This window comes from Alosa sapidissima, chromosome 18, assembly GCF_018492685.1.
Source record: "Alosa sapidissima isolate fAloSap1 chromosome 18, fAloSap1.pri, whole genome shotgun sequence".
NCBI lineage: Eukaryota > Metazoa > Chordata > Actinopteri > Clupeiformes > Clupeidae > Alosa > Alosa sapidissima.
The window spans coordinates 9,511,158-9,525,540 of NC_055974.1; the positions used below are offsets into that span (position 1 = coordinate 9,511,158).

Below are 14,383 nucleotides of genomic sequence, written 5' to 3' on the forward strand. Positions count from 1 at the left end.
TTGGAAAAGAAAAATCATGCCTGAATGTCACCCATTGTGTGAGGATTTAATCTGTGGCTTAGGCCAAAAACTGGGCTCTGTCCTCGCCTGGAGTGTGGTGTCCCCTCGTGACTTTGATCTGACAGCCGATGCTCACCCGCCCAGGAAACCCCTTGATCTAATTTCCCGTTCCAATAAAGGCCGAGTCAAGAAAACGTTCACCAGAGCTCCTTTCTCACGTCTGAAAGAGCCTGTGGAGCTGGCACCCGCACAATGGAAACCCCACACAGCATGAATGAGAGCGCAGGAGATGGCCTTCAACCGCCCCAAGACCTTCAAGAGGTCCCTGCCGGCCCCAACAGGCCCCTCTCGTTTCTGACAAAAAAAAAAGAAAAGCTTTTGGCTTGAACGGGCCCATGGTCTAGTGCCACCGTATTGACTCTGAGCCTATTGTCAGTGAGTGATGTCCCTTTGTGGTGAGCTCAATGCAGTGGGTAAAATGCAGCGTGTGTGTGACTGTCTGCCATCACACCCCTTTTCAAAATGAGCGTTTCCCCCAGGACGCACAAAGAGCTTCTCTATGGCACTGTGACATTTGCTAATAAGAATGTGAGCTCATGATGTAATGAGGTGAAAAATGAAGAGCGAGAAAGAAAGAAAGAGAGAGAGAGTTGGAAAAAGAGGGCTGTTTCGAGAAGAGAAGTATCAGACAGGGAGCTAGAGCAAGACAGAGGGAGAGAGAGAGAGGGAGAGAGAGAGAGAGGGAGGAAGGGAGAGCTGGAGAAGGAAAATAAAGATGAAGAATAAAAGGGAGAATGAGTTGTGTCAGTTGACAGTTCAGTTGAATCGTTAAAGGCCCCGGGGTATTTTTTGAAGCTTGCCTCACCAGCCTCAAGCCACAGGCATGTTTATCTCGTGTGTATGTGAGGCTGCACTTGAAACAGCGTCTGACTGAGAGAAATACCTGCTGGAATAGATGTCCGTCGCAATTAGGACACTCACAGAGGCCCCTCCATCTTCTGTGTGTGTGTGTGTGTGTGTGTGTGTGTGTGTGTGTGTGTGAGTGAGAGACTGTGTGTGGGTTTAACTGTGTGTCTGGGAGGTTGGTATGATATACAATATCTGTGTGCTTGGGTGTCTGTTTGAGGTTTATGTGAATTCACTGGGTTTATTAAATGTATCCATGAAATCTCACGATGATCTCATGATTGGACCACAGCTTCTCCTTCTTTCCCTCCCTCTATCCCGCTTGGCCTGAGATTTCGACACTAATATTTCGTTCTTTCTTTCTCCTCCATTCTCTCTCTCTCTTTCTCTCTCTGTCTGTCTCTCCATCCCGTGCAGCGTTCCACCAGCAGGCCGTGCACAGTCCACTGGACCAGCAGAAGTCGGCGGGCGGCTCTGGTGGGGGCTCGTCCATCCCGTGCCAGACCTGCGGGAAGCCCTGCAAGGGAGAGGTGCTGCGCGTGCAGAACAGACACTTCCACATCAAATGCTTCATCTGCAAAGGTAACAAATAAAACAACAACAAAATGAACAACCTCACGCAAGCACCAAACCACATAACTCCCAACATCGATGCCCAAGGCCATGTCCAAGATTATGAACAGAGAACTTCTTGTGTGTACACATGTATTTCTGCCAGTAGGACCAGTATGCCAGCCGCAGTGAATTTGATCAGGTTTAGAGGTCTAAGGCTTGGGGGTTAGTTTCAGCTTTAAAAGCTTTCGTGGAAATGAGGCTACAAAACGGGTTATAAAATGCTCTTAAGCCAGAAGAGCCTAGATCCCAGTTTCAGTGCAGGCATTTGTAACAGTGCAGGCATATGATGCAATACAAGTAACTTTGGATATTATGTAAAAAATCAGGGGTCAAACTCAGAAGGGAACAGAGCCATCCTGGTCTCTATTGAGAGCGCTGATCATTCAGACATCACTGTCAAAAGTCAAAAGAGATTTTAAAGATTTAAAAAGTAAAAAAAAAAGATCTCACAAGTGACAGAGTGGTCACAGAATAGGGACCTTTGAGGCCTGTGATGTGTGTGATGACCCTGATGGGGCCTCTGGTACGACCTCTGTGGTCAGTATGGACGTTCCCTGCATAGCTGGAGAGGTTGCTGTAAAGTAGGGGCCCCTTTAACAGCGAGGCTGCTGCTGCTCATTTCTCACACAGTGACCTGCTGAGAGTTCAGGTGCCCTCTAGACCCTGACGCCTTTGAGATGGTATCGGTTGTGAACTCCTAACTTAAAACAAACAGATTTGTTTCACGCAGATGTGTGAATCCAAAACAGTCGGCAGCCGGCAGGATTTCAGTGTCCTGTCTCTGCCTACTTTCGAACGCTTTAGAACGTTTTCATGTGTGAGCATATGTACTGTATGTATGTGTATTTGTGTATGTGTGTGTTCTTATATGCTTGTGTGTACTTCTACAAGTAATTATGTGTGTGTCTGTGTGTGTGTGTGTGTGTGTGTGTGTGAGTAGCCTACATGCTCTCCTGCCGGGAACCCCCAGCCCACCCCACCCCACCAGTTGCTCTCACATGTGAGTGTCAGCGCAGTGTTGTTGTGAACACAGCCCCGCGGTTGCCGGGCGACGCCGAGGTCGGAGCACAGTCGGAGCGCTTCCTAGAGTGTTAGCGCGTTTATTCTTACATCAGTGAGTGAAACGCCCGCTTCTATCAACCACCCCCCACCCTCAGTTGGCCCCCTACACCCTCTCTGGCCATTCCTGTCTTTCACTGCGGCAGGAGCAGACAACAGACGCTGCTCCGCGGAGAGATTAAAAAAAAAAAAAGTGGCATGACAGCATTCCCCCCGCGGACTAGCCTGTCCATGCAGCGAACACTTCATCCCCCCTCTCTCAAGCTCTACTGCTGCCTGCCCGATTTACAGGGTGCCTTGTAAAAAAAGAAATAGTTCTAGCTCCAGGGACCTCGCTGTAAGAGTAAAGATTACTCACTTATGGGCAATTACAGCTTTGATAAAGCCACGGGCTCCTCCATCAGTCGGAGTGTGTTTATGTTTGTCAGGGTAGCAGTAATGGTGAGAGAGTCATTATGCCTGCTGCAAATGAATGCTTTCACTGGGATTTTTAATATAGAAGGTAAATTGCTCTGTAGACAGAGGGGAGATGAAGGGAGGAGGGCTAGCGCCTCTATTCAGTTCTGCACCACAGAAGTTAAATCGGAACATGTCAATATTAAAGGTGCAGTGTGTGATTCTAGCTGAGGGATCTCAGTGTGCATGCACACGCTCGATGTCTCTACACAGTCCTGGCTTTGTGAATGGGAAACAAACATAGTGGCTTGGGCACGGCCATAAACAATTCCAGCCAATCAACATGTTGTTGTTTCAGGAGCATGGAAGGAACGGGTGTAATTTGATTGCCGTGGGCTCTACCTCTAAGGACGTGTGGCTAGAATGGGACAGGGAGGTATTAATATCCCAGAATGCACGTGGAGAGTGAGGAGCACAGCTGGGGCTCTTTCTTCCACTTTACCTATCTGGCTCACCCCTTAAAAAATGTCTGTCCTCATATGGTTAATCCTTGTTCTTTTTTATGACGGGAAGTACCTTGTCTCCCGAGCCTCACTAGCTATGTGTTCTAAGATTCCATTGCAGGAATGCAGAAAAATCAGATTAGGTAAAATGTTCTGATTTATTGCTGCCAGACTCTGACATAATGCACAAAAACACACTAATTCACACACATATTCACACACACACACACACACACACACACACACACACACACACACACACACACACACACACAAAAACACACACACAGTTCAATTCACCCCTCTGTCATGCGGCCAAATGGAGAAAGCGGCAGAGCCCTTAAATGAGAGACAGCAGCTCTAGGTGACTGCCCTGGCCCCTGCCCCAGTGAGGCAGAGAGAGAGAGAGATAGGGGCACATCCCCCACACCTCTTCCAGCGAAAACTCCTGACGACCTGGAAGTGAATCAAAAAGGTCCCGCGACCCCTTCATGCCTAGCGCCAATTAGAGCTGGGTGCAGTGCCAGGGGAGGGGGTGGCAACGGGTGCCAGCGCGTGGCGTGAAGGGCAGCGCATGGGAAGTCATTAGCGGAACGCTAGCCAGCACTGCAATTAGCGGCGTTGCCTGGCAGCGGTTTAATTTAATACATCCGTCTCCAGGAGAAGGACCTGCAAGTGCAAGAGTGTCGGAGTTGTGATGAAGTTGGCCTGACATGTTTATCTATCTCTTAGGCCCCGTCACAGACGTTTCTTAGATACCTTCTACATTACATTAAATTACATTTGGCTGACGCGTTTTAACCAAAGCAACTTCCAACAAGGGAAACAATCAAGGTACAGTGCGATAACGACAAGATGGTGCAGCATTGAGTGCAACTTCCATACAGTCAAGTGTTCTAGTCAGGTGGTAAGTTGATGAATTAGCAAGTCCAGTTGTAGGTAGTGCTACAAGATAGCCTACCTCCGGTTAAGATGGAGTCTAGATATGTTGGATCTGAAAAGTGTATTGTGTTGATTGTGTTGATGCTTTTGATGTTGTAGGTGTAGGCTACTAGTAGAAATAAAACCAGGACCTCTTCTCTAGGAATCTGTATGCTGCACCGACTTCAACACCTTCGGCACTAGTTGAATTGATAGGCATGAAGGCAAACCAACTGAAACCCCATAATGTTTAATGAGACTAATTTTATACTTCCCACACCTTAGATCACATTTCCCATATATGTTCCTGTCATGGTGACATGTCAGATGTTTCACTCGAAGATCTCTTCATTTACTTCCCATAAATATGACCACCATTCCAAAGCCTTTCGGTGAGCTGAGCAGGCTTTTGCTGGACATGAGAGTGTGTCCGATCCTTTCAAATGATGTAACAGACAATAAAAGAGCACAGTGCGGAACACTAACCATTCAGGACCACATCTGGGTTTCCCATCATGCAGTTTGGCACGCTGTTTCTTTTTTTACAGCATTCTTGCTGTAGTGTCTTGGAAGGAAGGCGTGTTTTTACAGGATGTGCCTGACGTCCTGTCACACCCGCTCTTATGACCCGCTAGTCATTTGTTAGCATGGGAAAACATTTTTTATTTATTATTTATTTTTTATTTTATTTATTTTTATTTTATTATTCCTCTGGTATTTTTTCCCCCACATCCCTAGCACCTCAGTGTTTTAAAGGATTCAGCTGAGACCACTCGTTTCCTCTCCTCTTGTCTTTCTTCTCCTCCTTCTTCTCCTTCTTCTTCTTCTCCTTCTCCTTTTTCTACTCCTCCTCCCTCTTCTTCTCCTTCTTCTCCTTCTTCTACTGTTGTTGTTCTGACGGACGGCCTTGCGATGACAGCATTACTGCGCTATTTCTCACTGCAGGGATTTGCAGCAGCTCAAAGCAGCCGCACCCGGGCTCTCGGCACGTGTGCTCACACACACACACACACACACACACAGACACACACACACACACACACACACACACACAGACACACACACGCACACACACACACACAGACACACACACACACACACACAGACACACACACACACAGACACACACACACACACACACACATACACAGACACACACATACACATACACACACGCACACACACACAGACACACACACACACACACACATACACACACACACACACACACACACAGACAGACAGACACACACACACACACACACACATACACACACACACACACACACGCACACACACACACACACACACACACACACACACACACACACACACACAGACAGACAGACACATACACACACACACACACGCACACACACACACACACACACACACACACACACACACACAGACAGACAGACACACACACACACACACACACACACAAAATTGCTCCCTACACACAGTCTCTGACCAACTCATAAAAGGACCCATCTATACTTTATTTGTTCTGTTGCGTCCGTGTTTATTTCTTTGAAATTGAGAGAGAGCAGGGCTGTGGCTCCTGTTGCTGTCTGCGTTAAGAATCCCACTGGGCGAGGAGGTGGGATCCGCGTCTTTTAAAGAAGTGCTTTAAATACAACACGGCTGCTAGAACGCTGATTAGGTTGTGTCATATGGGAAAGAGTCTGTGTGTGTGAGTGTGTGTCAGCAACTGTACAGTAGTTATGGTTGCATGAGCTACTTTGGTTACTTCATGACTAGGTCGAGAGGATGTCCTGTTCTTTTTGTGCATTGTAAATATGCAGAGTGATGGGTATCAAGCAAGCCTGGCAAGACTGCAGAGACTCTGTGTTTGTGTGTGTGTGTGTGTGTGTGTGTGTGTGTGTGTGTGTGTGTGTGTGTGTGTGTGTGTGTGTGAGTGAGGCCTGTTTTTGGGGGAAAGATGTCCCAAGAGCTGTTGGCCTCAGGTTATTCTGTCACTGTGTGATGTCATTCTAAGCGAGCACAACACTGAATGTGAACCATACACACACACACACACACACACACACACACACACACACACACACACACACATTCTCTTCTCTCACTTTAGCTCTACCCACCTTGTGTCCAGTAATCCTCTTTCATTCCTGGAAGTGAGGTAAACAGAGAGGGGTGGCAGTGGCCATTTGGACCAAACATCAGGCAAGCCAACACACACACACACACACACACACACACACACACACACACACACACACACACACACACAGACACACACACACACACACACACACAGAAAACCATCCTCACACACTCTACACTACAAGAGGTATATGCACACATACTGTACTTTAGAATCACACACACACACACACACACGCACACACACACACACACATGCACACACACACACACACACACACACACACACACACACACACACACACACACACAGGAAGCCACGTGCAGACACTCAGGCACTCGGCATTCCGGAACATGGCAAAAGTAGATCCCTGTTTGTTCTTTTGACAGCTGAGCTGAACCGCCTCCCCTCTTAATGGCTTTCCATAAAACATCCTATGAAATACAACACTCAAGCTGCTCAACTATCCTCACATAGAGCCTGGACTTTATTTTTGCATTGTGACAACTAAGTAAATGTCTATAGTAAATGTATCTGCTTCAGTCTGAGATATTATTTCCCAGTCTTTAAAATACTTAAAGTGCCAGCAGCAAGGGTGACCAAGTCCAGCACATGCAGTATGACAGAACATTACAAAACCAGTCTGAGGGCTTACAGGGTTGGGTTGCAGGACTCTTAATAAATGTTCTTTATTCTGAATTCTATCTAGTGTGACCTTTGCTGACTGTTCAGGGTGGTGACTTGCCAGTCCGGCTCACTTTGCGTATCACTAGCAAACAGGCAAACGTGTGCAGCTCATGCATTTGATCTGAATAAAGGCTTTACTGTAGGATGCCCTTCTGTGTGCAGTATGTGCACATGTACATTCACATTCAACCACACAACATGCATAGACACACACACACACACACACACACACACACACACACACACACACACAAACACACTGGCACAAGTAGCTATGCCATTAACAGGGTTATTTAGGAACCCCATCTTCTTAATTATGGGTTGTCTGGGCAGATGTTTCGGCTATTCAGTCCTTTTATGGCTCTCTCTTGTGTCCTCAGCCACTGCAGAATTAAATTATTTAGACTGAATTTGATGTTATGAAGATTTAGTACGCTGTGCAATGAACACACATGATACCACACACACACATACACACACACACACACACACACACACATACACACACACACACACACACTGTTTCACCAAGTGACCTTGGTGCATTATAGGGTCATGTTCACATCTTAAGGTTGTCCCCCATACCAATTAAACCTGACTTTAGCGATGCACCAGTGCAAACGCAACACTATCAGGACTATCACAGCAGAGAAATAAAGATCAGTTGAATATGTTCAGTTATATTGTAGCGTGTTCCATCTTATGGAAATGAGAATTTGGGGGACCGGGACATATGGTCAGTAGAGACAGGGATTCCAGATGATCTCTGGAAAATGCTCTCATATCCTCTCACTCGCAGTTATTTGGACAAACACACACACACACACACACACACACACACACACACACACACAGACACACACACACACACAGACACACACACACACACACACACACACTGAGTCTTTGGGTCCTCTTTAATATTAAACTCATAGTAATAATTCATGAGGTCTCTATCTCTTTCCCGATTGTTTCTGTTCCTCCCTTTTTCTATCCATCTTTTCCAAATTAGGTTGAAGCAGAAAACAGACCCGGAAACAGGCAAAGTCAGTATCACTGTGGAGGTAAATTGACTTGCCTTTAGAGTGAGGGTTTTAATATCTTGGAAGCCAAGACTTGAGGGCCTTGGTGCTGATTCATGAGAATAATATTGAATGGTCACTGGTAGATTATAATGTTAACTCACCTGTTCTCAGGTGTTTCAGTGGAAGTAGAGAAGCTACAACTCGCATTTAAGCAGTTTGTGGTTTTGTTCATGTAGTAAAAATGTACTTTCTGTCCTAAAATGGCTTGAAGCTTCTCTAAACTGAAGTGAACCACTTATTCCCTGACAGCGTGCAGAATTATAATCGGATTATACAATTTGAGATGGATTCATGAAAATGCAACTCAGAAATGTCCACGCCCCCATGCCCATGTGTTGATGCAAAGGAATGTGGGAAATGAAATATGTCTTAAATTTAATCATTTCGTGCCTTCTTGAGTTGTCAGTTGGTACTGAGAGCTTTCGTCTGATGCTGGGTGTGTTGATTTCATTCCGCCAGGAGAAGATTGGCATTTGGCTTTGCAGTCCAAGTTAGGCTGGGCTAACAAGTCCATCACCGTTTCCCTGCTAGATGAGTTCGCCTGTTGAAATGCAGCCAGGGGAGTTGTTCCAAGAGCCCAAGCCAGTCCTGTCTCGCTGTCCAAACCAGCAACAACCCAAGGCTTGGAGTGTTTCGAAATCAAACAGAATGGGATTGTGTCCTGGGTCGCTCCCCGAAGTGAATGGGCCCAGTCATCTGTGGGAGAGGCAGAGCACTGCGGATGCCAATTAGCTAATAGCCTGATCATATTTCCCCTGGTTGTTCCCTCTGATTGCCGTGATTTTGTGTCCCTTTAGTGGTATTTGGAAAGTGACAGCTGTTCTGCCTTTTTTGAAACATGACATAACACTAGTCAGTATCCCTCTTGACAAAAGCAACTTCATTTGAGAAAGTATACTTACCCTAAGCCCAAATAAGTATACTTTGTAGATAAGGATTCTGACTAAAGTTGACCTCCAACCAAGTAACAAAATTCTTTATAAATCTGAATTACACTTACAAAGTCTGCTTTTTTGGAAGGTGTCTTGTTTGATATGAGCAGTAGACCTGAACATTTACATAAGGTAACGTACACAGCAGGTGTGACTGCAACAATAGTCACATTGTGGGATGTTATCAGACATAAGTAGCTCTCAGATCTATCCACATTCCATAGATGAGTTATTGCACTGATGGGTTGCTCAAGCGTGTTGAGATGAAGAGGTCGTGTTCGTGTCAGATCAGGGATGCATGGGTTAAAGTAATGTTGCTTTTCAGGGTCACGTATGCTCTGCATGCCTGTGAGTGCCTTTGAGTGGTTGGAGTACCTTTTGTCACTCGCTTAGGTTGGGCAAAAAAAAAAACATGTTGATGGATAGTTTTTTTTTTACACACACACATGTACTCTCACACACACATACACACACACACACACACACACACACACACACATACACACACATACTCTCATACACACACACACACACACACACTACAGACATGTGCTCACACACACACACACACACACACACACACACACACACACACACACACACACACACACACACACACACACACACACACAAACACGCACATACACACTCAGAATTCTAGTTCCTAGTTTACTGGTTAGTCCCAGTGGGAGCCGGTGAGTTGCTGACCTTGCACTTGTCAGAAAAGAGGCGCCATTGTGCTGAAACAATACGCGAGACTCTGAAGGAAGAGCATTCACTCGAGTCCAGTACACGACCTTGGGGAACCTTGGCTGGGAAAACAAAAGCCCAGCGGCCCCTGGAAAGCAGCGGAAAGGAGACGCGTCCTTGCTCCAGCGGTGACACACGAGGCATTAGCGCTGAGAGAGCAGGCGAGGGGTGTGACACTGCGAAAGGTCATCACTCAAATTAGAGCTCATTCTGATAGGATTTTGACTCCAGTTTGTTTGGGTAAGAGGCCCAACCGCTGGAGGGAGTGTGTGAACCTCACAATGTGTGTGTGTGTGTGTGTGTGTGTGTGTGTGTGTGTGTGTGTGTGTGTGTGTGTGTGTGTGTGTGTGTGTATGTACTGTATGAGGGGTTGATGTGAGGAGGGGAATAAGGAAAAACTTGTGGAAAATTCCTCATTAGGTTGAGTGAACTCGGGATTATCAGCCCAGCCCAGCACAGACGAAAAGACGATGGATAGACATTAATGCCAAAAGGGGTTGGGCTTCTGTTCTCCAACAGCACTCAACAAATGAACTTCAGACAGTCATCTAAGTCATTTATAATATATACACTGTACAAAAGCCAATATGGCAGCATTCATCACCATAGAGGTGATGTATGTGTATTGTCTAGATTCCAAATCTTGATCGATGCCTTTGTGTTGAGTTGTATATTATAGGTGTTACTGACAGTAAACATAGCAGGCATATGACCTCAGATTTCACCTTCCAGTTAATAGCTGTGTATATGTCTGGAATTGTTGAGGGATAGTGTCAGTTGTTTTTAAAGACACATACGATTAAGATTGTATCTTATCTCAAAGATATACCATCTTGATCTCTCATCACTGTCATTTACAAATTGTTTCATAAACAGCATCTACAGCTCATGCGGTTTAATCAGATGCTTGTATCTGAATAGCTGGCATCGAGAACGCATGAAACATCTATGATAAAGAAATGTAAGCAAGTAAGAATGCTTGAAACTCCTCTCACAAAGTAAGGTCATATGCGCCTCTGAAAGTTTGATACGGAACCGTTGTCCACAACCTCTTTTAGCAAAATGGTCAATGGTCTCTCTGTCAGAGATCAAACAGCTGTCGTCATGAAGAGGCTTGTCATGTTCAAAGGAGTGAATATGGACACTATGACCTTAGCAGAACAGAATAAGCCAAATTCTGTATCTGCTCTCTCTGCTCTACTCTTCTCTACTATACATGGTTTGCATGAGGAGTCTCTGTCTGCAGCAGTCCTTACATCCTTTGTTTGGCATCATTAGGTGAAGAGGGAGAGAGGTGTGTGTGTGTGTGTGTGTGTGTGTGTGTGTGTGTGTGTGTGTGTGTGTGTGTGTGTGTGTGTGTGTGTGTGTGTGTGTGTGTGTGTGTGTGTGTGTGTGTGTGTGTGTGTGTGTGTGTGTGTGTGGGGTCTGAAGGTGACCTGTCTCGGCAGGGCTCCTTGGGCCCAAGCCAAGCCAGTGGCAGAAAGAGAGAGAGAGAGACGAGACGCCGGGGATGCCATCAGAGAGGTGCTGGTTTATTCATCCGTGTCTCTTGATCTCATTTCACCCCAAAAACCCCCCAGCAAACACCAGCACACTGACTACAGTATCCCTCTCTAGCGAGAGCCAGAGGAAGAGGAGCGTTGAGCAGATGAGCCATGATGAGCTTTGCACTGCGGTGTTCACTGGCCTTTACTTTGCCATTGGACCAGATGACTGTTGTCAGTGCACGGACACATTTCATGCATGTTGGGAGGTTGTTGGGCTGTCATCAGACAAGCAGAGTGTGAGTTGTTGTTCCCTGCAAAAACGTCATAACACAAAATGTTCAGTTTCCTTTGAGAACACCTTTGGTTTTTCATGTTAGGGGGGACCCCCCTGACTCTTCCTCAGGGAACTTCATGCTGATTACAATGGAGTATTTTTGATGACTCATGATTTACATATTAGGCCATTTGATGACTCATGATTAATGTATTATTTGATATTGCAGTGGTTTTAACCCAGCAGTGGTAAACCTCTCAGCAGATGGTCTCAGTAAAAAGTGTTAGCCGAGAGGGCCTCCCTGATGTGGTCAGCGGTGACTGGCCGCGCCACAGTGTCCGTGACTCTTCTCTCTCACTGCTCTGTGTTATATGAGCTTCAGCTTTAACAGGAATGCCCTCTCTCATTAACACATAGCCCGCACGAAGCCCCAGTCATGTGATGGAGCATCGGCCACTATAGATTACATTCCCCCAAAGCCCTGTGTGCTGTGCTGGGGCCTCCATACAGTACCCTCCACCCAAACATGGAGACAGAGCCGCAAGAGTCAGAGAGAGGGAGAGAGAGAGGGAAGAGAGAGTGAGGGAGGGAGGGAGAGAGGAGAGAGAGAGAGAGAGAGAGAGAGAGAGAGGAGAGAGTGAGGGAGGGAGGGAGAGAGAAGAGAGAGAAATAAGTGATGAGAGAGAAGAAAAGAGAGTGAAGAGAAGGGATAGAGAAGAGAGAGAGAGATTTTACTATTTGTTTGCGTTTGTGTGTGTGTGTGTGTGTGTGTGTGTGTGTATAAGGGAGAGTGATAGTTTGTGAGCATGTGTGTGTAGGGGAGTGTGTTTACTCTGTGTGTGTGTGTACTGCCAGGGCCCCATGGAGGGGGTGGTGGTGGGCGTTTAGATTGGTATGCTGTAATGTGGGGACACTGTAACTGAACCCCTCGCTCCTCCCCGTGCCAGGGTATGTGCGGGCACAGACACCGTGTCTCCCTGGCACATTGGCAGAAATGCTGGGAAAATGGCTGACCTCTGACCCAAAAACTGACCAATGAGGATAACAATTTATATAGACCCTTAAATTAGTAAGCCATAATTTACTGGTAGGTGACTGAATGGGAAAACAATCTTGATCACATGTTTTGTGTTTTCCTGCTAATGTTACCACAGCGACTCCAACTGTGTGACATTTTCACCCAAGTATTCGGACCACGCCTACGTATACTGAGAAAGCAGTGACAGATCATTCGTATCTCTTTCATCCCCTCCCTCCATCCGATTCCTCCCATTCATGTCATCCTCTCAGCCTCCCATTCTCTCCTCCTCCGTACACAAGCAGAACACCACTCCCTCCCTGATGCGTCCCTGTCACCTCTTCGCACATTCCCACAGCCCAGCAAGTCATTAGCATGGTGCTGTGCATGCGCATGAGTCACACCTTCTCATAATCCATTTAAAGATCCTTGAGGGCCTGAGGTTTCAGACAGGCCCTGTGATACCTCCAGTGTTTCAGACAGGTGTACTAATGTCATAGGTAAATATCCACATACCACACGGGCACCGTGGATGTCACCACTACAGCGCAGTAGGATCTTTGATATGCGGTCAGTCTGCTTGTGGTGTCTGTCAAGGAAGCTTTGCTATGGACCCTTTCAACAATAAAAACAAAAACAATGCTTGAACGTTCTATTTGGGCCCCAATCTACTTCCTCTGCATTAAGATAACATATGGAATGTTAAAACGGAAGTCTTGTGGGGCCAACTATGATGCTGAGAATGGAACTCTCTTGAAAGGGTCCATACTTATTCATAATAGAACAACATTGCACTTCACACGTCCACAGTGTCACCCATCACAGGCTGTTTGTGTGTTTGCAGACAGCCACTGCTGTTTGCACATTCGCTCACTCTCTGGTTAAAGTCCTCAGTTTTGTTTTCTTGTCTCGACTCGTCAGCTCAGCTCTTGTCTAGTCAGCGGGCCTCCTCCTCTCATCTATATTCTCTCCTCTCATCTCTTCTCCTCTCCTCTCCTCTCCTCTCTCCTCTCTCCTCTCCTCTTGGCATCCCTTGTTTTGTGCCCTCCTGTCCTGTTGCCTCCTGTCTTCTTCCTGTCTTCCTTTCTCTTCTCTTTCCTTCTCTTCTCTTCTCTTCTTCCTCTCTTCTCTTCTCTTCTCTTCTCTTCTCTTCTCTTCTCTTCTCTTCTCTTTCACCCCTCCTTTCCTCTCATCTCCTCTCCTCTTGGCTCTGCATGTGTGTGTTGTTGACAGGAGTGGTTCTCTACTCTCTGCATGTGTGTGTTGTTGACAGGAGTGGTTCTCTACTCTGCTTGGCAGCCATACCTGCCTTGCTACTGGTTTAAATTTATCTGTCGAGTGAAAGCCAAGCTTGCTGAGAGCTGTAGACTCACCGTGGCATCAGGTTGCTGTGTGTGTGTGTGTGTGTGTGTGTGTGTGTGTGTGTGTGTGTGTGTGTGTGTGTGTGTGTGTGTGAGTTTGTGAGGATATGATTATGCAAGGTTAGGCGGCAGCATGGCTGAGATTTGCAAGCCCCAAATCACATCTCTTCTCTCCTCTCTTCGTCTCGCAATACCTCTCTTCTTCACCCACCCACTCATTCATCTAACCATCCATCTGTCTGTCTATCAATTGAAACC

General features: G+C 46.4%; 1 protein-coding gene across 13 annotated transcripts in view; it reads left to right on the forward strand.

The window, feature by feature from the left end:
* Nucleotides 1-14,383, forward strand: part of ablim2 (actin binding LIM protein family, member 2) — an 84,421-nt gene that overhangs the window by 23,750 nt on the left and 46,288 nt on the right. For all 13 annotated transcript variants that reach the window (XR_006024965.1, XM_042070300.1, XM_042070302.1 and 10 more), the window contains exon 2: nucleotides 1,324-1,488. Coding sequence is in view for 12 of the 13 variants with exons in the window: in XM_042070300.1 (XP_041926234.1) it covers nucleotides 1,324-1,488 (165 nt within the window). In the remaining variant the exon portion in view is untranslated. The remainder of the gene's footprint in view (nucleotides 1-1,323; nucleotides 1,489-14,383) is intronic.